Source organism: Scophthalmus maximus, chromosome 16 (assembly GCF_022379125.1).
Source record: "Scophthalmus maximus strain ysfricsl-2021 chromosome 16, ASM2237912v1, whole genome shotgun sequence".
NCBI classification, from domain to species: domain Eukaryota; kingdom Metazoa; phylum Chordata; class Actinopteri; order Pleuronectiformes; family Scophthalmidae; genus Scophthalmus; species Scophthalmus maximus.
This window is the reverse complement of record NC_061530.1, coordinates 5,024,493-5,050,952: the sequence shown is the minus strand read 5'-3', so window position 1 is coordinate 5,050,952 and position 26,460 is coordinate 5,024,493. Positions and strand designations below refer to the sequence as shown.

Genomic DNA, 26,460 nt, shown 5'->3' with positions numbered 1-26,460 from the left:
GTGCTGATCTAAAAGAAAAAAACGCTCACTACTAAATAGCACACCTGACACTGACGTCGCTGCACACATCCGACTTCAAAAGCGCGGGAACAAACGCATGAAGGCGCCCTGCGTCCCCAACTGTTTCACAGTGCTAATAGAGTCCCTGTGCGTTTAGACGAAAATGAAGCGGGCGAAAGCGGAACAAAGGACATCTAATCCTGTTCCATATAAGCACTATTCATAAATGTGCAGGAGTGGGGTGAGTGAGGACTCCAAAATCGCTTTCTCTCACCTCTCCACCTCCAAAGTGATTCAATTCATTAAAAATCTCTTCAAGTAATTGCAGCTTATCTATGGCAGAGTAAATATTCAATTAACACTGCCTTTTTAATAACTATGATGCCTTCAATCCATCGCGCACAGCCTTGCGTGTCTCTCCGTCATTAATTAAAATTTCTCTTTGGAGGTCAATTAAATTCCCTTTAACTATTCATTAGCCAGAATACAGGGTAGTACAAAAAAATCTATTAAAAGAGGAGTTCATCTTCCCTATGAGAGGCGGCCGGGAGGGTGGGGGTTATCTTTCTCTGTGCTTTCCTCCCGGACAGAGAGTGGCCTTAACCCCGCTCAGTGTCGCGGTGGCGAGCTGAGCCGCGGCGAGTCGAAGCGGAAGCTCTTTACCGATCTCTGTAGCGTTTGGCCAAGGCTGACTGGCTGCCAAACAGCCAGAGACAGGAGCGGGGATGAATCAGCACTGACAAGGTGAAGGCGGCTCCGTGTTCACCGGCTGACAGCTCAGGTGCTCGGAGAGATGGAGACACAACAGATTACATTTAGGCCATTGCAGAGAGACAGAGAGAGAGAGGGAGAGAGAGAGAGCAAGAGAGAGATAAAGCAAGAGAAATAAACTCCGAGAAATATGGACTTGCTTTGTGTGGGTGTAAAAGTGAGCTGTCAACGTGATTGGTCTTAAAACCTTGCCACGAACTTGATGCCAGAGAAGAGAAGCAATAAATAAATTACAACTATCGTGTTTGGTGTTTCCCATCTGTGAAATTGGGGACAAATTGCGATTGTCTGGTATGTATGTATATTTTTTTTTGCCTTGTTACCCGTAACATCTAAAACTTTTATCCTAACTTGTGAATTTTCACATTTAAGCGGACATAACTAGCTGACAGATTCGTAAATATTAAACGACAGCCGATATTGAACTTGAGTGACCGAAAGCTCCTTTTCAGTCACTCCCGTTCCATATATTCTGTCTTAAAAGGGGGAAAAAAACACATTTATTATCAAATATGCCTGTTTACCATTTGAATTAAGTCATGTCAATATATTTATTCATATAGTCCACAATCACAAGTTTGCCTCAGGGTGATACCAATCTAGATGCCCTTTGTCCTTATTGGCCCATCGAATGACGCAAGGAGAAATGCTCATTAAATTTTGGACAGACATGCTGTAGATGTGTGTTTAATCCAGAGGGGAAATGGGTCAACATGTTGGACTCTGACAAGGGAGATCACTGTTTGTTCCAGTGGAAGATGAGGACAGAGATTCACTGATCAAAATCTTTAATCATAACCACATCATTTTATTTATTTTTTAATTTTTTTTGCTTTAAGGTGCCCTCTCAAAAGGCATTCTAAAACCTAAGCACTGCTTGAGAACAACCTCCAAAAAACCTGCGGGCTTTCAGAAAAACTTGACAGAACGGTCAATGTTCACAAAAGCCTTTTTTTCTCTGCCTCAGAAGCAGATAGAAACATGGAATCAAACCGTTTGAGATACTAAACCTTTTATTGTAAATCATTGCCTCTGCTTGAATTTTAATCAACTTGGAAAAAAGGCAATAAACAGAAGAAAAAAAATAATAAAGGAAACTGATAATGTTGACCAATTTGCTTTTTACCAGCCACATATCCAATTACGTGAAGTGGTATAGCGCAATAACTATATAACTTAATGAATAGTGTTATATTTACACTGAACACAATGATATAGCAATACCCATCCATCCATCATTTACACCTACAGGGCAAAGCTCTCAAATAAAGGCTTTATCCCGCAATGGTGTTGCATCATCAGGTTGACCTGCTCGATGACACAGAGAATGACAGTCCTGTGTTTTGCCGAGTCATCGATCCAGCGCAATCCATGTCCCTCTTCATATACTACATCACCTAACTTCCTCCCTTTCCCCCATCAAAATTACTATGGCTGCTATGGAGGTCACCTGACACTGAACTATTTCTTTTAAAGGAGGACAGTTATGCTCATGGAGATGAGATGCAACAAAGGTTACAGGCCAGATTCAAACCAGGAAAGTTGTGGTGAAGCCAAAGTGCCACTTCTAGATATCGTATTGCTTTCAGCTGACAGTGCCCTTAGAATTGTCATTCAATGTGATCGCTCTATTATAACTGTATCAGAGTTGTATTTGCTGTGTTAAGAAATTGCCAATGCAAACCAGACACCTCCCTCTGCTTGGGCTCACAATAAAAGCTCTCCACTATTGAGCCATCAGGAGGCTTTTATTGTGGAGCAATAAAAGGGAGGAAACACACTCAGAGCTTTGCTAGTCGTGTTATTATGCAATACAATGTGGCCTAAGAAACAAGTTGCAGACCTCAAAAAAGATACAGCCACAGTGAGCTGATTAGATGAAGACTTGACTGTCAACTCCAAAAAGTCATCACCAATCAGCCAGAAAACGTCAACATAGGTGGGAGCATGAGAAAATGACGAACAGTTTCAAGGTGGCACATCGCTTACGTCTTTGAGTCTCTAGCTGTCTCTCCCTCTCCGCTTTTGTATTTCCATTATGATTCATCCTAAGAGCAATAAAACTGTGCCATTGTGACTGATGTCCTTATTGCCGAAACATTGCAGGGTAGCTGTTCTCAAAGGGAAGTCCTTGAGGCAGCAGCGGGGGAGCCCTTGCGAAAGGAGGAGTTGTTAAATCTAATTTTTTTTTCTATTTCAAGCTGAAATTATACCACAGAGAAAATGTGCCTATACGACTATTCTGCCAATTCTATTATATTCTCTTCCAATAAAAGGCCCTAGGACCAAAATCTGATCATTCAGAATCCAAGGACATAACACAAGTCTATTTTGGGATCAGGATGAAGTCATTAGAACAGCTGTACAATACAATAGGTAGTAACTAGGCGTCCTATATGCGCTCTTGTTGCCCACGGCTAATCCTGCACTCAATGCTAGCATGTAAATATAGACTAATCATATCATTAATCTCACCATGCTACTGTACACTTTTGAAAACAGCCCATCTGTGAGGGCTTCCCAATTAGCTGCCGTCATATGGCACAGGATAGAAGAGATTCCTGATACACACTGTTCTAAGTGCACAACTGTATGGGAAAATATAATAATAAACACCATGCTTGACTAATCCGCTGTAAGGCTGCAATTTAATCTGTAAAGCCCTTTAAGATAAAGTTATGGGTCTTCTTGCACCAGAACACAACCATTGTGCATCACTGAATAGGTGGATTGTCCTGCAATTTATCTCCAGGAGAGTGTTCGTTGGACAAATAGCTCACATTGTCTTCCAACACAAACACAGGTCAGGAGCATCGGTCAGGACAACGCACCCTATCAAATTACACTGGCCAAACAACACGCAACACAACAGAGGCAAGCACCAGGACAGTAGGGGCAATATCTTAGAGATGCACGCAGCGGCAAAAAAAAGAGACTGGACAAAGACCCAAATCTATCAAGCAGACAGCGGGAGGTGTGTATGTGTTTGCATTTGTGTGTCTTTACCTTGCGTCCACCTGTGTTCAGCTTTATGGGCGTGAGGAAAGGGTCAAAGATCATGTGGCTGGTCTCGATGTTGACTGGTGACTGCCTCTTCCCCACCGAGCACAGGTTCCAGGCCGAGTTTACCAGCCCCCAGAACGACGGCACTGCAAACACAAAAGACAGAGTGGGGTGTTCAGAAGTGCAAACATGTGTTCCAAAGAGATAGGCCGGCCTTCCGGTGCGAGGTCACACAGCTGGGCAGACTTCACGCTCAATGCTGTGTTTTGAATCCAGACCTGCCCAGCTAACATTGGAAGGAACGTTATCAGCATGGTTCAACTGATGTGAGCTTTTGATGGCCTGCTGCAATGTGTGAGGATTGAATCTGCTGATTGCACTAAAATGAGATTTCTATAACTGTTTTCACAAACCTTCACAGTCCCTATGTTGAGAGAATTCATTTGATGTGGGAAATTAGTGGAGTGTCCTTGGGGGGATTCCAAAAATCACCTTTAAACCATAAAAATAACAAATCAAACTACATTACATTCATTTGATCATTCAATCAAAACCAACGGACAATGTCTCCTTTTTAAAAGTAACAATAATAGCACCACGCCAACACTCCCGTCAGTTCTTAAGCTTTGGCATTAGCTTCATTAGACTGACATCCTTTTTTCTTGTATTGTGCTATATGTGAAGCCATTACATTTTAAATTTCAAATAATTCAGCAATATAGAGCCCACGCGCTTATGTGATCAATCTTGAAGATGTAGCAGCACGGATTGCTGCTCTCATACTGTAGCAGGAAATGCCAAGATGAGAATCAAGTAGCATAGTGGGCGAACTAATCTACAGTGACTTTCAGCAATTAAGTCAAACCCTCGCTCTGAGTGGAGGAGATATCGCAAGAGCAGAGAGAAGTGAAATCGGCCTGTAATCAGCTAACACATGTACTATAAGACTGAGAGGACAGGATGGCACAGTGAGAGGATGTCGGCTCTGTGGGAGTGATAGGCATCTCAGCCAGTCATTTTCTTATGTAAGACTTGGCCACCGGGACCAAGAATTCAATTCCTTCTCAGGAATACGAAGCAAAGGCTTATCACTGTCAACTCTGGCAAGAGGCAGCTTTTTGCCACAATATCTGCCAGGGCCTCGAGCAGAATTCCCCATTTAGGAACACAGCATTATGCAGAGATGACTCACTGGAACTGTGCTATGCGAATTCCGTCGAGATTTCCAACAAAAGCAGAGATAATTTGAAAATATGCAAATTCCCTGTGAATCAGAGGGGAAGCAGACACGGCGCAGCGTGAGTCCAAAGCTAAAGACTCAGCGAGTCAACAAATCCTACATGGCTTGGAGGAGCAGCGATTGTGATGCTCATAGGCCTGCAGATGAAACATGGGTGTCAACAGGAACAGGTGCCAGGTGTATTCATGACCCGGAGAACATGTGTAAGCTATGTTATTTAGCTTAATTAATTCAACAAACATGAGTGACTCAGCACTCTGAGCCAAGAATGATGTTCTTATCCACGTTTTTCATATCAACAATGTGTAAAAAATATCTGTGAATCATGTGAAAATAAGGAAAATCAGATCATTGCAGTTCTCCTCGGCATCACAGAACATCTCAGCCTCTTTCAGCTCATTCTTTTGGTTCTACTGCCCACTCTCACTGCAGCGGCAGACAGTTGTTTTAGCGTGAAAAATAATAAACCCATCGCCCCTGACCCAAACCGCAGATCGAAAAAGATAGAGACTTGCTGGTAAATGCCTTTTTTAAAAACATGTTTAGCAGCTAAACAGCAGGGGATTTTTATCAGGAGATGGTGGAGACCATGACAGAAACAGTGTATTTAAATATCTGCTGGATGTGATAATGAACAATTTTTCCATTTCAATTCATTATAGTATAATATGAAATCATTGCATATACTGGGTTCTCTCTGGGTTCTCCGGCTTCCTCACACAGTCAGGGACGGACTGGGACTAAATAGGCTCGATTGGCACGTAGCACCATAAGAATTGACAAATTCCGCGGTTAGTTTTGATATGCGGCATTTGAGTTTGTGACCAGTTCTTGAGCAATTTAAACAGGGCCGAATGTGTGAATTTGGACGTAGGATGGGTTAAATGACACAAAATACACATAATTCCGATAATTTGTCTTCATTCATTTTACTATAGTGTTGTTCAGGGTGAGATTTCTGGTAAAAAAAAGAAAAAAAACAGAAGGGAAGATTACTACCATTTGTCACGGGGTGGCTTTGAACTCACAGCCTTCGGTACATGAGACAGACGTGCTAGCAAAGGTGTAAACGCAAAGGCTCTGAGTCCTGCCGCTGGCACGGCTTCTAATGTGTCGGCGAGTGAGGTTTAAACACTGCGCACTTGACTGGCAGAACCCCGCACAACAAAACAAAACATGCAATATTCAAATCACCCTTCCAAATAACAGCCACGGACGTCCTGGACTTCTCCAGAACATCCAGATGGCCTGACCGCGACCAAAGACATGCAGATTGGGGTTAGGTTAATTGTAGACTCTAAATTGACCATTGGTGTGAATGTGAGAGTGAATGGTTGTTTGTGTCTGGATGTTGGGCCTGCGATATGTTGGCGACCTGTCCATTACTTACACTACACTAACCCTAATACACTATTACAATAGAGAGGCCAGACCCTACCAGTGGCTACAAGAAAAAGGCAATAGAATGTCTAAAAAAGCTCCCCAATATTCACACTTAAAAAAAATTGTCGGCTTTTGTGTGTCTAACCTAGTACATTGTATGAGCTTTTGATACATTCCTAGCAAGTTTTTGAGGGTTCGCTCATAACCACAGCAAACCTTGAAAAGTCAGTATTCGGATAGGTTAAGTTTACATTTTCAGTATTTTTTGAATAAATGAACAAATTGGGTTTGCCAACAAAATGAGAGCGGTCTGTTGGTTCCCACGAGCAGGGTGGCCTAATCCCAGCCGGAATTATTGTTTAAGTGCGCCCCTGCCTTGAAATTGTGTTAAAAATTAAACAAATGTCATTTCATGGTCACCGCAACCAGCTGCGTTTTAAATCACTTTTTAATAACCATCCAGAGTTACTCCTTCACTGACCAAAAGATGAAAAACAGATCTACTCTAGATACCGCTTGGTGTCTGTGATACAGTCATAAGTTATGATATACTGTACGCCCTTAATCACACAACACTGAGTCATACTGCAATAAAAAAAGCTTTTCCTGGTAATCCTGCTGAAGGTGAGAGTTCTCTCCATGAGCTGTCAATACTTAGACTTCATTGCAAGTAAAATGAAGAATAAATAATATGTTGACCTGCTGCACCTCACAAGCGTAAAATAGTAAATACTATATGATATATGCCTCTGAAATTTACCTCAAATTCACAGAGTCCTTACTCGCTAGGAGTTTGCAAGTTGCTGCCTTCAATTGTGTCAGCAGCAGCAGCAGCATGGACTAGATGTGTGGTTGCTGGCTACTTGAACAGTCTCTCCTCGACTCATCTCATTTGCAAAGGCTCTCAACAAACTTTTGCAACTATGATGTTCACACAGCCGTGCCCAGTGAAGTGCAGTGTTTGACCAAGATGCAGAAGTGGTCCCCAGTGACTCGGGCTGGTTCAGTACAATGTCCGCTATCGGTGGCAACAATTGCAGCAGAATCTGATTCATGTTGTGAACAGGCCAAATTAGATTAGATTCAACTTTATTGTCATTGTGCGGAGTACAAGTACAGAGACAACGAAATGCAGTTAACCAGAAGTGCAAAAAGCAGCGAGCTGCAGAGTATGTACGAAGTGCAAAAAGCAGTAAAGTGCAGAGTATGTACATGTAATGGAACAGTATAGACAGATATATATGCATAGTAAAGTATGGAGTATAGTGCAGTAAGGGTATATACAGTATATGTACAGTAATTATAAGAGCAGTATAGATAGGCAGACAGAGCTTGCTCTGGACAGCCTCGATGGAGGGGAGTGAGGTACCGGTGATGCGTTGGGCATTTTTCACCACCCTATGCAGTGCTTTTCGGACAGAAACAGAGCAGTTGCTGGACCTTCTTTAGTCTCCTCAGGAAAAAGAGACGCTGGTGAGCCTTCTTAATCAGGGTAGAGGTATTGAGAGGTCCTCTGAGATGTGGACTCCCAGAAACTTGAAGCTGCTGACACGCTCAACCTCCGTCCCGTTTATACGGATGGGGGAGTGGGTGCCACCTTTAGACTTTCTGCAGTCCACAATGAGCACTTTGGTCTTCTTGGTGTTGAGAACCAGATTGTTGTCGGTGCACCACGTTGTTAGGTGCTGGACCTCCTCCCTGTAGGCTGACTCATCGTTGTTGCTGATGAGACCAATCACTGTTGTGTCGTCTGCAAACTTAACAATGTTTTTTTGAACCATGTACAGGTGTGCAGGTGAAGAGGGAGTAAAGGAGAAGGCTCAGCACACAGCCCTGTGGGACGCCAGTGTTCAGGGTGAGGGTTGAGGACATGAGGTTATCTAACCTAACAGACTGCGGTCTCCTTGTTGTACCTGTCAAAGCTGCCAAAGAAGTGGTAAAGCTCATCAAGTAAGAAGGTGTCACTGGATGGAGGGGTGGTGTTCGTAGGTTTATAGTCTGTGATGGCATAGATGCCTTGCCACATGCGTCAGTGGCCAGAGTTGTTCTTGAAGTGTTCCTCGATCCTTACCTTGTAGCTGTGCTTGGCCTTTTTGATGCCCCTCTTTAGGTTAGCCCTGGATGAGCTATAGTAATCAGTTTGAGGGTGGTGACACTATTGATGTTGGAGTTGATACAGTTCAGAACGGAGGAGGCGTAGCGTCAATGTCCGTGTGGGAGTTGAGGGTGGCCTGAGTGGCAAACACACTCCAGTCAGTGTTTTAAAAAACGCTGCTGAAGTGCCGAGTCTGCTCCCTCTGGCCAGGCTTTGACTGTCCTCACTGTGGGTTTCACACATCTGATGAGTGGTGAGTACTTGGGTAGGAGGAACAATGAGCGGTGGTCAGATTGACCAAGGTGGGGCGGGGGGGGGGGGGCAGCTTTGTAAGCATCAGCCATTTTGGGCTGGACATGGTCCAATGTCTTGTCTCCTCTAGTGGGGCAGGAAGATTTCAAGTTGGAGTGGTTGAAGTCACCTGCAACAATGAAGGCTGCCTCTTGAAGAAGAGTCTGTTGTTTGCTAATAGCAGTATGCAGTTCTTTCATTGCAAGCTTGGAATTAGCATCCGGGGGAATATGTCTGTGGTTATTTCCAGTCGGTAGAGGGGAGTTAGCTAGTCCCGCTGTTTTAGCAACCTCTCGGAGTTCGCCGATGAAGTTGTCGGAATAGCAGGAACCGATGTTCAAAAGTTCTTCTCGGCTGTATGATATGTGCGCATAACTTTTTCTAGCGAAAGGCTTGTAACAAACAAGCATCTAACCACTAGTTTACAGAATCTGGAGAGACACATGGCTTCACAATCCAAGCGCGCTGCCATCTTGGATAGTTTGGTAGGGTTAGCCTTGTTCCAGTTTATGTGTATTATTCAAATAATTCTTAGGTCTCTGTACAGCTGTAAAATAAGAATTTCCCCCAGGGAAAAATACAAATAAATACTATATTTATACACATTATTCTTTGAAAGAAACTACTGGTGAGACCAGGGACATTGGCCACTAATGAGCTTTTGTGGTAAATCAAGGATTATTGCTCTATGACGATTGGTCCAAACGTCAAGATAAACAGAAAAAACCTAGATAGCCTTGAATTAGGATATAAACACCTTTGTTGAGGGAGGTAGGTGCAGTGGAGAGATATAGCGGGAGATAGAGACCTCTTCTGAGGCAAAATCCTTCATGAAAATGACAAGAAATCCATGTGTAGAATGGGAATTGAAGTGTGAGGGAATCGATCCATCAAACCTGGGCCCCTTGTCGTAAATGTACACATAATTATTAGCTGTTGATAGATTCCCGAATGCAACTGCAGCAGCACGGGACATCACTCACTGCTAACAGAGGCACAAGCAGCTCTGTCAATAACCTCTCACACACACACACACACAAACACACACACACACGCACACACCCACACACGCACACGCACACACTCACACACGCACACACACACCCCCTCCTATAGCACTGAATATCCCTATATTTCACTTAGCGTGCTCACAAGCGTTAAAGCCACTTTCATTTCTTATTGGCAAGCAGTAAAAGTGGACAGAGATATATGGCGTGGCCTTTTGCAGATGTCGGACATAGTGGATGTATATTGTGGAAGTGAAAAGGGCAACTGAGGGTGGGAGGCTTTTTGTTTCATGACCGCTCCTCATCCCACTTCTTTCATCAAAGAGCCTTGGCAGTTGGGATTTAACGTGGTGAAATGCAGTTTTGGCAATGAACAGATAAGGCATTTTTCACCAATTTGCCAAGGAGTAATGAATGGATCTTGATGAAAAAATAAAAAATAAACATATTGATCTCTATGAGTGTGTGCAATTGCTGTGTCTTGATTCAAATAGACTGTTGGCGGATGTGTGCACTCTACTGAGTGCCATCCTAGCTTCTCATAAGTTTGTTATGTGGAGTTTAGTGACAGACACATTTACATTGGACCCTACAAGTTACATGTTATCACGGTACTACATAAGCAACTGGCAAACATAGTATTTCAAAACTCTGCAGACCTATGGCCCTCATACGTTTACTGGTACACAGCTGTGGTTTTTTAGAGGTAATGCACACACATGAAGAGGAATGGAACACTGTTTTCCATTTAAGTCACATACCGTGTCAGTATTTAGTTTGAAAGACTTGCTGTTCTTGCCGCGTCACAAGCCCGGTCCTGGCCGTGGGTGCGTGGGGCCATGTTTGCGGTCCAATTATGCGGCAGCGTTGGCCGACTCTGAGGTGCACGTTGGGTCGTCCCTGTGGGCTTATTAGAGTTCAGGGTTGTGGTGAAGGTTGGATCAGAGGTCTGAGGAGACGCTCACTGGACAATAATGCTCGACATTAATTACTTCCACTGCCGAGTATCTCACAAATACCCATGTAGTCATAAATCGAAAGTGTGAAGGGACACCGTTTCTCATTAGAGCGTGCAGCAGCGAGAATGCCAACATCAAAAGGCATTACATGGATGCAGGCGGACACACCCAGTGGGTTAAAGTTAATGTCTGCCTATGTGACCATAAAAAGCTAAATTTTCTCAAATCACACACATGCACACCTATCTAAAAAACACATATGCATGCACACGCACGCACGCACGCACACACACAAACACACGTACACACACACACACACACACACACACACACATACAGAGACCAGTGTTGGGGGCTGCAGAGGTATTCGTTTCATTAAACAGTTCCCAGGCACAGAGATAGCCTTAATGAAATGTCTTTATTCTGTCAACTGGATATGGATGAAAAGTTTGAGCAATAGTATTTGGGAAACAGGAGGGATTTAAAGAAATGCACTCACACAAATGCTAAAACGCACACACACAAACACACAGCCTTTCTCTCTCCCTCCTTCCCTCCCTCCTGCCCCCCCTCTCTCTCAAAGACCCAGATGCATCCTGTACATCAATTTCTTGGATGAGCATCAAGAGAAGTATAAAAAGTGCCTTCCTTTTGTAACTGCTGATGCGAAACTGGGCTGCAAATTTCCCCGCAATGGGAGAGAGGGAGTGAGAGAGAGCGGGAACGAGAGTGCTGAAGGAGACCTAACAGCTTGCGGATAAACGCTTACTTAAGCAGGTATGGAAAACAACATCTTAATGATAATGAATGTCTAAGAGCAGCATTAAAGGAGCTGTCATATTCTGCAAGCTCTCATTTTGAAACACTGCTCTGACACTGCAGGCTCCATCTTGTTTACTCACCGGGGGGGTGTTTTAGTACACATTTTGTTGCGTCTGTGAACAGAAGGAGATATGCTTTATATACAAGCTCTGGACAGGGACCAGGAGCCAAGCGTTTATATAAAAAAAATTGTTTTGTTGTGGCAGAGGGACCAGAGTATTTGAGGTTAAAAGGAATGCGCAGGGGGACTGTTTAACACACACACTACATTCGCAATATATATGTGCAGTGTTTAGCATCTATATAAAAAAACATACATTACAGGGGCTGTGTGAACAGAAGAGTAGTACAGAGACACACTCGGGGGGCCAAGGCAGAGGTTTTTAATGGCATCCAGATAAACACAACTCAGGAATAAATGGGACGAAAAACGAACGAAAACACTAAAAGATCATCTCACTAACTTATCATTCTGAATGATCTATCTTTCAGATAAATTAATTTGTCAAAACTGCAACCCTAAACCAAAAGGAGGAGGGCAACACGACCGACCAATCACCGACCGCCACTAATGTTGGTTTACTTCAATGCGTGAAAGTGCTATATCCATTTATAATAATGATTATGATCATTAGACAAGCCTACAGGCACAGGCAGTGCCTCTGTAATTACTGTTCAACAGTCAGAGACTGAGGAACACAACAGTCGTATGTGAAAAGCGCAGCTGTTCCCCTCTCTCACGGAGACTATGGTGCACATTGTGGAGAGATTAGGACCTAGGACAGCTCCAGCTGTGCCAGCCGGACAGATAGTCTGGTGCACCACACACATCCAGTGTTGCAGGATCCATTACTAAAGTGAAAATACTATTGCACAATAATGTGAAAATACTTGTCAAGTTAATGTTCTGGGTTCAAAATTAAGTCAACTTCCCAGCCTGAGGTTTGGGGCCTTCCAAAAGGGCACCATCAAAGTCTGAGAGGACACGTGATGATTAATGGAAGAGGAAAGAAGGATAAAATAGTTCTGCTATGGGATTTTTCTCGAGTTCACCAAACTCATTTACATGCTTCTGAAACCAACTTGAGACGACTTTTGCTTTGTGACACCGACACCAGGCCAGTTGACTCCGTGGATTCATGCTGTTGACACTCTGAACCTTCCATCTGTAGCCTCAGCAGAAATCCACATTCATCGGACTAGGCTACGCTTTTTTCAGTCTTCAAAGGTGGTCGTGAGTCCGTATCTGCTTTCGCATCAGATATCTTGCGCTTTGCTGACAGGAGTGGAACTTTATGTTGTAGACTATCCGCATTTAGGTGTGTTGCTCATTGTGAGCATTGTGTGTGTGTGTGGGGGCGGGGGTCACTATACCATAAATAAATCATATTTATTCAGTGTTTGAAAATCTCAAAGCAGCTTGTCTGGCTGAAATCATGCCGCAGTCAAAGTTACTGAAATCACATATCCCCTAATTCTGATGTCTGACGGGAACATTAACTGAAGCTCCTGAGCTGTATCTGCAGGACTGCATGCATTACACTGCTGCCACATGATGGCTGGATGCCAGTTTGCAGTTCTTGCGCTAGCCAAACAAAGGGAAAACGCACAAAAATGTGAATATACCTTACAGAAAATAAAATGCATTTATAGACGTTTGGCACCTCAGTACCACTTCTCACCATGACATTTTCCTGACCTCTGTCCCTTGAAAAAGGGGATTTGCTTCGACTGAGGATCTAAAAGCACCAACAAACGCACACAAACACAAAAAAATTGGTGTTGCAGGTGACACGATATCATGTCGTAGGGAGACTTCTATCACCTGGCCTGCAGCAGTCATATACACAGTTCATCAATAGTCCCCTTTTATCAGCCGTAGCATTAGTGCTAATGGGGCTAACACTGGCGCTGCTGCCGATTAGCAGGACAAACCATAAATCACCGGGCAGCTATTACGGGCAGGGTGTCGCAAGTACTTGGATGTCTTTCAAAATGCACGCGCATTGAGTGACTGCGAGTGTCAGTGTGAGAGACAGAGGGGGAAAGGGAGAGGGGGGGGGACTAATTGAGGACTACAGTCTATGAGCGCTGTCATTGCCGTGTCTGCCCACTGTGGCGCTGCCTTCAAGTCAAATCTCTGAAGGTCTGGGGAAAATTAGACACGACGGTTGAAAATAAAAGGGTGGCGTGTTGAATGTCACTTGTTGCTCGAGCTCATTTGTGAACACAGAAACAGCAAGTTGAGACAGCTATCTTCAGCTTGTGCCCAAACACATGCGCCTGCCCCTCGGACCCAACGGGCGTAACTCCTGTAAGCTAGGGCCACAGAGGGCTAACACGATTCAAACAAACTACAGGCTGCTGTGTGACGTTTTTGGCATACACCATCGCGCACGTTGATTCTTGACAAGCCGGGCTCGTGCCTTCCTGTCTGTCTGGTTAACTATCTGGCCTGGCTTGTGAACTCAGATTATTAGACAACATCAAATGAAGACCCACCTTTCGCAGCTGTTTGCTCGCCCCCTTTTTTTGGCTACAGTGAGAATAGAAAAAGACTAGCTGTGTCCGCAATCACTCCCTTATTCAACCATTCTCTGCACTCAATACATTGAGATTTTGGAATAATCATCATCAAAGCGAACAAGTCTTGTCACACGGCACTTGACCCTGGCAATCATTAAGCAACAAGTCCTCCTACTCATACGACGGACTATGTCGCACATGGTTAAAGCGACCATATTGACCGTTTCCTAAAATTAGCGCCTCTACCGGTGACAAATACATTTTTCCGCCTCAGAGCATCGTGGGGCTTTACCAGCGCATGGTTAGGGTGACATGGCAGAGAATGAGCACAAATAATTTACACAATATAAGCAAATCCATTTCAACACACAAACCTGGCGGACTTACCAGGTCCACCGCTTTCAGTCGTGTATATTACCACTAAAGGTCTTTTAAAACGACCACATACGTCGTAGTACACTTCTTCAAAAACGACCTATCTGCTCGTAATTTGGTGAAGGACAGTCTCCTATTTAGGGCTAAAAGACCAGGCCCCTGTCTATATGAATGGGGAGAGAGACGTAACTGCACTTACAATGGAGGAAGGCAAATGTGGCCCACCACATACCCTGGCCAGCAGACATTTTGACATATCATAGTAGGGTAAGCACAGCTGTAAGTGATTCCATTTTTTTTTGTTTGCTGAATTCAGCTTAGGTGCTTCAGTTTGAGGGTCCTGGTGATTTCCATGCTGGCTCATTGTCACAGGGTCATGTCTTCCTGGGACTCTTGAATTGAATAGAGCCATCGCACTTTTCCAGCTATGACATGTCTGCTGTGAAAAAAGGTCAACATGGCCATTTTTCTGACAGCCACTGAAACTGTCTCAGTACGGTCAAAGGTGTTGTGTGTGAATTAAGCAGCTAATATTAGCTGCAGCTAGGGATGTTATTTTTTTCTTTTTTTTCTTGTCTGTCTGTGTAGTGGGGTTTTTTCGCAACTTCAAGTAGATCTTTTTTGAGTTCTGATAATTTCTTCAATCATTAGTCTTTTATCTATATACACAGTTTATTCATGTGGTTATTTTTGTCTGTTCTTTGTTTTATTACTTTGTATTTATTGTGATCTGTGCACTATACAGTATTTGCCATACATTGAGAAAATACTGCACTATTTTTTTTCCAGTTTAACTTAAGCACTGGGGAACCTATACAAGCATAACACAACCTCACATGCTGGAATAAAGGAGAGCTGAAGTAGAGTTCTAGTCACACATATTTATCTCAAATGAATGGCAGCCAAATAAAAAAAAAGGGACTGGAGGAGTCATTTCTCTGTAATAAGTAATCACACTGAATCAGTGTCATGTCCAGAGGAAGCCAGTCCAGTCTCGTTAACTGAAAAAGTGATACGCATCAGTGTCGGGTTCAGGAGTCAGCTGATGAAAGTGGTTGTACAGTGTGATCTGGATTCACTGCATACCTAATAGAACATCAGCAATGCAAAATGGATTGTATTGACATTAACCAAAGACCCTGATAAATAATAAATACATTATTACATACACTAATCACAACCATTAGTTTCAGAAAACCTTTTTTTCAGAAAATGTATTTAGTGAAATGTGGGTCAGGTCCCTCCAGCAGACTTTTCTCCATCATAGCACCTTTGTTCGCTCACATGTCTGATAAAATATGATTGGCTGTTGTCCATTGTTTACATTTCTAAAAAAATATCATGGTTGCAATAGTTCAATTCTGTCTCTGGATGCTTGAAACGTATGCACTTATTCATGTTCTCCATGTTCCCTAAGTGACGCATTTTTAAGCAATCAAATCTAATTTAGAGACACCTGATGAAATTCCTCTCATTTATCTGACTGAATATTTTTTTTAATTTCAAACGATAAATGTGCAATTTACTCAAACGTCAGTAGCACTGTGCGCTTTCCTGCTCATTCCAGTTGTGGGGGCAGTGCCTTGTCAGTACTGCTTTGAGAGTCAACTGCATAATGCCATTTCCCTCTTTGTAATTTTCTAGCCACACTGCCGCCGGTATGGCGGCTGTAGCTCCAGTTGTACACTAAGCAGAGAGTTGGTAGTTGGATCACTTGGCTCCTCCAGTACGCATGTCAAAGCGTCCTTGGGCAAGACACTGAACCCCACACATTGTCCCTGTGTGTGGATGATTTGTGATAGAAATGGCCGTACATAGAAGCGCTGTATGGATGGAAAGGGTGATTGTGACTAAAAAAGTGCAACACAAAAACGCAGTCCGGTGCAAACTGTAGAATCCTGTACAAACTTGCATTGTATTTGTTACAGCTAAATGCATCAAGAAGTCAAATGACACTCCTTAGTGCAGGCGCTGGAAGCCCAAGCACAAGTCCAATGCCTGTGTCGAGTGCGTGCGTCTGAGAGTGCTCTCAAGGAAATGGTCAGTGACAGTCGGTCTTGTTTGTGCTTGTCCTGTGATGCCGAGGTAATCCTGCTGGCCGAGCACAGGGCGGAGGCCTCATTAGCACTGCCCAGTCAACAGAACAATAAACATGCCAGTCAAGCTAACTCCTCCTGTCATGTTGTTAATGGTCTGGGATATACAAGCTGGCGGCCAGCAGAGGCATTCGCTCTCCGGGGCGGAATAACAAATGCAACGTCTCTCAAGGTGTGTGTGTGTGTGTGTGTGTGTGTGGGGGGGGGGGGGGGGGGGGGGTGGATCACTACTCTAGAAGAGGAAGAAGACAGTATTTTTTTTCTTTCTTCTGATTCAGGTGGGTTTTTTTAAGCAGAGACATAATGGGGACTGGGGACTATAGGGAATAATAAAAGGGGGTGTGTCCTCCAAGGGCAGACAGAGGAGTCAAACTTGTCGCATCGGTTAGAGGAAGATTCTGGGATGCCTTTGGCAAAATTTCTATGTGGGTTTCCTTTGGGTGCTCTGGTTCCCTCCTAGTCCTAAGGCATGCATATTAGGTGAAAAGATAGAAATGTTCTATGTTTTCATTATGCTTCAAACATCCAAAAACAGTGCACTAACTGGGACAATGGCGCACACCCTCAGAGGGTCTCTACTCGGAACCATTCATAGTGTTGCTGTAAGCTGACTGATAGACCGCTTACAACTCACAGCAAATGTACTTTTAACCCCAGGAGTGTTGCGGCACTATCTCAGCCCCCTTAGAGTCTAACGACAGGTATGTGCAGGACAAACGACTGCAGTAACAATTACCTAAAGGTAAAAGATCCACTGCTCTGCCAATCTGCCCTGGAGATAATCTGCTTTACCTTTATATATATGTATATTTATTTCTTTTATTTTTCTCGCAAACAGCTATGCTTTGAAGTCATCTGTGGTAAAACAGGTGGACGTCTTGTGGGGGAAAGCAAAACATAATAGACTGAATGTTTAATGGTCCTTTTTTAGAGGAGTTTGTTGGCTTAACGCACCACAAGGGTGGCAGTTTAAACAGCGGAAATGAGCGCAACAACCTTGCTGCATGCGGCAGGATTAAGGCGAGCACCAGCTTTTCTTCCGATTTCTCCTGCAGCTTTTGTGTCTCCATTTCGACAGCAGCAGGGTTGCGCGGAACCTCCGCGACAGTCCATGTCATTACATTTTATCGTGGTTTGTAAGGCTGCGTGGCAGGCATGTCCGAGCGAACATGTAGGCTTATATGAAGCTTCAAATCCCTGGGAGAATGTGCTGGGGGTGGGGGGGGGGGGGGGGGGGTAATCTCACATGATTAAAACACACAGTGGCACTGCCTTCAGTACTTGGGGGTCAAAATGTAACATATTTTTTTTTAAGGAAACGATTTGAGAAATGAGAAAGAACAGGAGTAGAAGCTGAAATAATAATGGTGGGAAAGAAGCTCACGGCTCAGTGACTCCAGCCTCCTGCATTTACGCTATCACTTCATTGTTCAGTCTGGATGATGCCGCCCCCGGAGCGGCTGTCGGTGACGACAGCGTCCAGTGGGCTAGGTGGGGATGGGATTGTCCCACCTGGGGAACAATCAGAAGCCTGATGTTTTCTGAGAAATTGGTAAAACCCCCTGTTTCTGAAATGATGGCGCACATCCTTTTTTAAGGAGACACCCTCTCATCCTCTTTTCACGACTTGCATAATATAGAGGATTTCCCAAAAAAAAAATATGGCTGTTGACTGAAGGACCCCTTCCAAGCTAATGAATCCATTTCTCATTTTCACTTCCCTCCCTCTCACTCATAAGCTCTGAATTTCAAAAGAAGAAGAAGAAGAAGAAGGAAAAAAAGACCTTTACACCAAAAAAGAGAGAATTACCACCACTAATCTCTCTTGGCTTAGCGCCTGATAAGGTCCGGTAATAGAAATCATTGTGTCTGCTTTCATGTCCCAAAAAAAGGGGACTTCAATGCCAACGACAATACGGCTCCATATGCTCCTTCTTCCTGGGCTCATTTCAGAGTGGAAGTATTAATAGTGATTCTGTGTGCCACTGTGTGGGTTGTTTTAAGAATAATGGCAGCCGAGTGAGAGCTACAACGCTGCTCTTCCCTCCCTCTCTGTCCCATACCCACCCACTCACACACGCACGCACGCACGCACGCACACACTGTCCCTGCTAATGAACTGATGAGTCTATTAGAGTTGAAAGCACAGGCCTCTCACTGTCGTCGCAGGTATGAGAAACCTCTCTCTCTCCCGCTGGTGACAGGAAAGTCTCACCCACCCACTTACAGGACTGTGGATGAGCACGACCCACAGCTCACAATACCGTAATTTGTTCCAGATCCCTGCAAGGTTCTCCTCCAAGCGAGAGGTCAGAGGTCAGCCTTTGCTATCGGGAGCGCAGCCTTGGAACTGAAAGGGAGACAGAATCTCGCTCAAGAGCACTTCAGCATCATGCCCTCGCTACAATGGGCACATCAGCCTGTGAAATACATTCTACCAAAAAATAATGCAAGGTTTCACAGAGCCGTATTGTAGATGTATTAAATATATATCTGTTATGGCCATAAACAGTCCAGTTTTTTCCCCCTTCTCCCAACAGCTACAATGGATTTTCAACTAATCAATGCCTCATACTTTGCACTGATGGCACACACTCACCTAGCCCTCACCATTGGATTTGTGTTTTATCTCTGGATGAAACATTTTGTCGGTAATGTCTCCAGACAAGGCTTTCAGAGCCCTGAGTACACTAATGTACATTCCCATTATTCAAAGGCACCTCAAAAAAAAAAAAGAAAAAGAAGAGAGATATGAATCGACATCGGAGAGTGTGTTATATCATGTCACATCATCCACAGAGTGCTGGAAGCCTCTTCTGAAGACAGCGTGGGAGTGGAAGTGGGTGGCATGGAGACTTGGCTGCTCGTTAATCTGGTCACCGCAGTCGACTCGGTGCAGAAACAAGCACAAGAGACTCACATTATGTCCTCGATTGTAGTCTTCCACTTTTAAATGATAAAGAGCCCAAAAGCAAGCAGAAGGTCGCCCCCCCGTGAAGCTGACATTAATATAGGCTGTCCCGCCATCGCCACCTATTTCTCTCATTCTCTCTTTCCCTCTACATTACTCACATTTGAGCTGAATCCCCGGCCGAGATTCAATAAGCGCTTATGTCAGCTGTCTCCTGCACAGCACCACATGGAGCAGCCAGTCCACAGAGCCTGTTTTGCATTATCATACAAATAGCTCCTTCGGTGCATGCTTGTGATTCGCAACCAGATAGCAGCCGGCGCAGAGATAAACTGACAATGAAGTCAAATGCCTCCATAGATCTTCTTCAATCTTTATTTTGTATTTCCGGTTTTGCAGTGTGAAGGTCATCAGTGACGGTGGCCGCATGCTCAGTGTACGAGTGCGAATGGGATGTGGGAACATACATCTGCCTACATGAGTGCGCACACACCCCTTTTTTTTCCTGGTATTACCAGCTCAGTGTAAGGATTAGACATATGGAGTGAAGCGGAGTGTGCAGGGTAAAGAGCTAATGGCTGGACACACGCTGCAGGCTGAGCAGAGGAATGGATGTACAGTACACATAAGACAGAAAAAAAGATCTAATCAGCTCTAAAGAGAATACCGAATTCTGGGCTGGATGCCGAAGAGAGAGGAGACGACAGCAGCTGTGCAGATTTGACTTGTGAGAGCAATCGTGAGCGACTTTAATACTCTGCTGCCTGACTGACACTCGGCAACGGGCAGCCTCTGGGTGTGTACACGACAAGCATGCAAGCAAGCAACTGCAAGTGTTTGGTACATAAAATGTAATCCCATTTCCCGGTAATGAAAAAAAGACACCTTCTCTAAACCTCACTGCTGCCATAACTATTGATAGAATTTATAGAAACATTTAGAAATCCACCATTCTATTCAGTTCGGTGTATTTGCTGAATAATACAAGTTCTTAGTTGGTAAGGTTTTAATGAATGAATATCCAAACTGAGCTGATGCTCATATGTTCAAATATCGATAGTTAATGTCTCTGCAACAAAGTCAGATGGGGCAAGACACACGAGTAGTAAGGTTATCAGACAGGCAAGAAGAGTGTAGAGTTCATTCCTTCCCCATCATCTAAGAAACATCATATCGAAGAAAAATAAAAAGTGAATGTGTGTGAAATGTTGCTAATCATCCCTCTTTGCAGAATAATTTGAAATTCAAACTTTTGTTGGAATGTAGGAATCTGCTGAGTATTTTAACAGTTACTAGGGATGCACCCATATGAAAATTGTTGGACGAAAACTAAAATAATGACACACTTGGCCAAAATGTTCACCATTGCATGAATTAAATAGCCTAAATAGGCTTTTAAATAGTTTGTCTTGTTTTCGAGGAAACAATCAATTACAAAAGTACAGATAATAAATATTTATATAACACTGAACATTTTTATGACATTATACCAACAAAGCACAATATAACTTTAAATAAATAAATTAGAACAAAATAAAAGTACTTGTATTTGCCCCCTGCGATTAACACACACTGGTTTGCGGTGAATGTCGCGGGCAGATCATTACCTATTTTTGCGTCAATCTCTGAAATTATTCGGCCTTTTGACTTATTCGGTAGGACACCGAAAGTGTTCTTTTTTTCTTTTTTCGGTCAAACAATTTCGGTGGCCGAACATTCAGTGCATCACTAGTAATAACCAATAAATGAGCGCAGTGCAACACGCTGTTTTGAACAGTTTGATTAGGGATCCAGCAGAGAGGACTTAGGTGGCCCTCTCTCCCTTTCAGTCAAATAAGCAAGTGAATAAAAAAGGCAGGGCCCAGAGGAAGCAGAAATGAGCGGAGCAGTGTGTCATATGTTGTCTAACTGCCCACTACCCTCCATCCTCAGGATCCTTTATCATATCGTCTGGGATCCGACACATTGACCAATTGCAATTTTTAAACTTCATGAGACAGCGATTTTGATAATCATGCCCATTTTACACAGCGATTGGTGACATTAGGTGGGGAGAATCTGAGAGGACCCTTCAGCTTTTACATTGTCCACACATAACTCCCAACACTATCTGTGTGTAAGACTAAGTGCAGCACCACAGGCAGGTTTTGTCCTAATGTGTGAACCTTTTGCGTCATTTAAGCCATTTTGTACCTTTCATTGAGTTGAAATTACAAACACACACTGAACACACTGGGCTCTTGAGGAGAAATGAAGGCCATCCTACAAGTGTAACCATTCCAGACCATACAGAGACACCTTTGTTGTTAATTGTGGTCACTCAACACACTACTGTAGATCTCCCGGTTCTGAAGATAATAAGGGCTTTGTAATTATTATGAATAGATGGCAAAAATGGCTTGGATAAAGATAATTTCAGTTTATAACAACCTGGGCTTTAATTCATTAAGCGACCTAAATCATTTAAATTTGGTTCAGACTAATAACCTCCCTGCTGTCTGCAGCAGGATCACACTGTGAAACTGCACTATCCTAATGCACCTTACCTGAAAATCTGCATGAATATGATGCCCTTCACGAAGACATTAATGGGTGAAGGTTTGGTGTAGCACTATCGCAAACTGCCTCCATTGTCTGGACTGGACCTGAATGGAGCTAACCAGGCTGTAATTTATGGCTACAAGAAAGTTGTAAGCTCTGTGTAATGCCACCAGAAATTTAAATAAAGAAAAAAGAGCATCAGGTGCATTGCAAAAGCAGCATTAACACATTTGTTTTGAAGTGAGTTAAAAGGAAAAAAAATAAACCATCACTGAGGATTCGAATTGTTTTGTCTCCCAGAGCTCACGTACAACTACATTTTCTTAATGTGCAAGTAACAGCAAAGAACAAACACATTACCACTGACTCATTTTAAAACTGCACTGCAAAGCTCCTTATGCTTCTGTTGAACATTGTATAAATGTCAGGCTGAGTCTGGATGTGTGCGCGTGCTCCGCGGTGGCACATTATGACACCGGTTGCTTGAAGAAAATGAAGGATTCGCGGCTGATGCGTGTCTGAATAGTTTTAATTATTGTGAGCTATTTGAGCAGATTATCCGTAGTGTCATGTGTTCCCAGAGCTGCAAACAGACACACACGTCAGCAAAACCCTAATCTGATTTTTCTCCAACCAGAGAACATTTCCCTATCTCCCTTACTCTCTGATTTCACACGAGCCGTAGCTGATGTATCCATCATGACATAAACCAGAGAGGATTTGAACATTTGTGACATATGAATCCAGTGTGATACGTCTATATTTCCGACTCTTTCTGTGTCCTGACCAGAACTTGTTTGGCTGGGGGGGGGGGGGGGGGCAACTTTAAAGCTGGTTCTGGCAGGGAGGTTACGCAGGGAATACTGAACAGACTCAGCACACAGAGGAAACTACTCCTGCTCTCCCCAGCGAGTCTTACAAGTCTGAACGTGACGTGAGGAGCTCACGTCTGACACTACAAAGCCCTGAGCTCAAGTAATGTTGTATCCTCGGTCGCCTTTCGTCCCTGAAAAAAGATCAAGTCTGGTCCCATTTGCTTTGGGTTATTTCTGTACAAATGGAGTATGTTGCTATGGTCATTAACAAGTAAAACTAGTCAGCACAAATATATATGTCATGTGCATGTCCTACTGTATTTTCTGCTGATTCCAACACTCAGCGTCCAATGCAATATTCTGTTATGGCAATGCCATTACATTTACTTAAAAAAAAACGAAAAACTCACACTGTATATCAATTGTGGCAAACTAGTAGAATGGTAATAGATTTAATAACACTTTTAAATGTGCGCTGGACATATTAATAAAGTATGGTTTTATTCATTAAAATAGGCTCATCCATATATCTACAGCTATGGGTGATTTCAGTAAAACAGAAAAGTTAAAAACTATACTTACCTAAAAGTAGCTTGCACACAACAAATCCCATGTTCCATGTGTATCAAAAGCTGGATTTACCCAATTCATCTTTGGCAAAGAGCTCTATTGTTGTCCAAAAAGTATTAAAAATTCATCAGGGAACCGCACTTTTGCACAAGGTATCATGCTTCTTATTACAATGAGCCATAGACTGTATATTAAAATGCGTTATGATGCGTCTCAACTTCCTCCTTTTTTACAAAAATTAAGCTTAAGTATCCCAGCTACTGGTGGGGCCATCTTGTGCCTTTGACGTAATTTTAAGAGTCTGTGCAGCAGTGGTCGTTGTGTTGAGCTACAGTATCAACGTCCTGCCAATACATGCACTCGACCAATTGCAAGAAACATGAACACTTGAACATATATGTGTCATAGGAAAAACCTAAAATTTCAGAAGCAATCTAAGAAGCAAAAGAGTTTACTTAATACATACTTTGCCTTTTTAGTTTGGTCCATTTCTCATCCGCTAACATGGACAAAATAAACTACAATGACTGTTAAAGATGGATGACACGGCAGCTCCCCAAACAATCCCTGCCAGGGAGTTTATTTTGTCTCAGTCCCACATTACCGTACAATGCACCATTTCCATAAAGTATGAAGACATAGAGAAATTATTATTATTATTATTATACAGGTTTTTTTTCCCTCCCACATGTTGGCTCTTAATTTACTTAATTAGACTTATTCATTAGACTATGTAGGCATTGACTTTGACGGAGGTGACTGACCATCTCTGCTTCCATCAATGTTATAAATAGGTCTAGTTTGGCCCATCATGGCTCCCTACAGTGTCAACCTAAACATTGATTGAATCACAGTATCTGAAAACGCATGCATGACTCTAGTTTTTTGGACACACTACACGTCTCTGCTCTGTAAGTACTTTAATATGACAACACTTAACATTTTAACAAACACTTCTGTGTCAATGATCATACAATAATCCCTCTCCGTATGTGACAAGGTGGCCTAATGTTAAAGGCGTCTGACTTCGGATCAGAATATTGGGGGTTCTTGTCCCTTCGTGGTTGGCATACCCAATGTTGGAGAATATCAGTGTTAACATGTTGTTCACTTAAATACTGGATTAAACTTGAAACTGCTGCAAATTAATTAAGCTCCCAGACTGTAATAAAAATGGCTGTTGTCACCTCATCCAGAAAGTAAAGTCAATATTAAAATTGTTCTAGTGTGATCTTTATTTTATATCAAATAGATACTAAAGAATGATGAACATTGGAGCGTGGATATAGTGCGATTGACATCTAGTACCATCCATGGTTGCAGGGGGATGTGAAGTCGACAAGCTCTTAGTCAGACCCACCCCCGCTTCTCCAAATATGTCTGCTTCTGGTTAAAAAACAAAACAAGATGCCTCTGGCCAAAATGATAAACCCAAGGCTTCAAACGTCAGTTCACAAACCAAAGGGGGATGTCACCCTGGGTTGCCACTTGGAGGCACCATAAAAAAGGATTACAACAACTCAGGTAATCACAGTTTGATACAACTCCCTAAACAAACACCAACCTGACTGAAGATCTGCACTGTTGTTCATCCTGTCCAAGACACTTTTTGGAATAACCATGGTTGGTTAGCTCAGAGGGTTTGAGTTTGTTGCTAATAACGCTTTGGTAATGGATTCAATATCCATTAAGGCCAATGTTCACCAAATCATCTATTCTGGAGGCTTCACTGACCTCAGTGTTTGGAGGGAATTATCAGTGATACAATTTAAGTCCTGGTGCATTGTCTTGGGGATGGCAATTTAAAGTTTGGGGATGCTACAAGGAGATGTTACAAGTAGTGGAGGGACATTTTTGCATTATTCACAGTATGGGGGTTGAACCCATGACCTTGGAGTTATTAGCACCACCCTCTAGCTGAGCTAAACGACTGAAGTATTAGGCATTTCGTTGACGAAACTCAATTTGGAAAGGATGAACACCAGTGTGGACGTACAGTCAGGTCTTACCAACTTCCAAGTAGTTTGTGTGGTGAAATATAACAAAGTTTGAATGAGCGCCACAAAGTCAATGTTGGGATGTTGTACAATCCTATTATATGGTCGTTCATTTGGAGCATTTTTTTCACATGTTTAAATGTAAGATTATGATGTTGACATGCTGACTTAAGGTCAGCATGGCCTTTTGTGAAATGTTCTGATGTGTGGGAGACTTTATGTTGACAATACCAAATCTCAAGATGTTGATGGAAACCAGATGTTGATCAAGTATCAAAACATGCGTAATACTGGGGGGTACAATGGATGAAAAAGGTATAAAAAAATGAGAACGAACTGAATGTATTCGGATCTGATCTATGGCTCGGCTGAGATTAAAGTCCCTGTTGAAACTGCACATCAGAATTCTCCGACACTACTTTCTGTTACCACCTGCCACAACATAAATCAGCAAACATATGCCCACCCTTGATGATTCTTAATGAAATCTTACTACAGTTAACATTGTTCCAAACGAGAAGGGACTTGAACTTTCAATATTTTGAGTCAGAGTCAGATGCCTTATCCAATAGGCCACATGTGCTCTCCTAGTCACATTTTTTAAGAAATTAAACCTGGTAATTTAACTGATAACCTCTACAGTGAGAAAAGCTGTCAAATTTTTACTAAAGTAATTTTTCAATGCTGCCAGCACCACACACGAAACTCCATTAAAATCCCATTGTATTAGTAAGGAGAAATGTGAGAGTCACACATCTTAAACCAGTGCAAATAAAACCAAATTTCTTTTGGTAGTTTGGGGAAAATCCACCTTTAACACAAAAAAAAAACAGAGCTGCTGCTGCTGCTAGAGAGCTGCACCTGCATATTCCATCATCTCTGCTCTCTCACAGATCAGCCCACTCAGTAAAAATAAGCATTCAATTTGCAGTTACGGACGTCATATTACATGGTTTACTATTGAGCTTTTATTTCTTATAGTTTCCCCTGAAAAACATGCGCCGTTGCCAATATGAAGAGCTGCATTTTGAAGTTTGCCAGTCAGGTCACTTCAAGTC

The 26,460-nt window shown here is 42.9% G+C and overlaps 1 protein-coding gene across 2 annotated transcripts in view; it reads right to left on the bottom strand.

Moving 5' to 3' along the window:
- The window catches only part of ca10a (carbonic anhydrase Xa), a 221,028-nt gene that overhangs the window by 125,394 nt on the left and 69,174 nt on the right, over nucleotides 1-26,460 (bottom strand). For both annotated transcript variants that reach the window (XM_035613561.2, XM_035613562.2), the window contains exon 3: nucleotides 3,778-3,920. In XM_035613561.2, coding sequence (XP_035469454.1) covers nucleotides 3,778-3,920 — 143 coding nt within the window. The remainder of the gene's footprint in view (nucleotides 1-3,777; nucleotides 3,921-26,460) is intronic.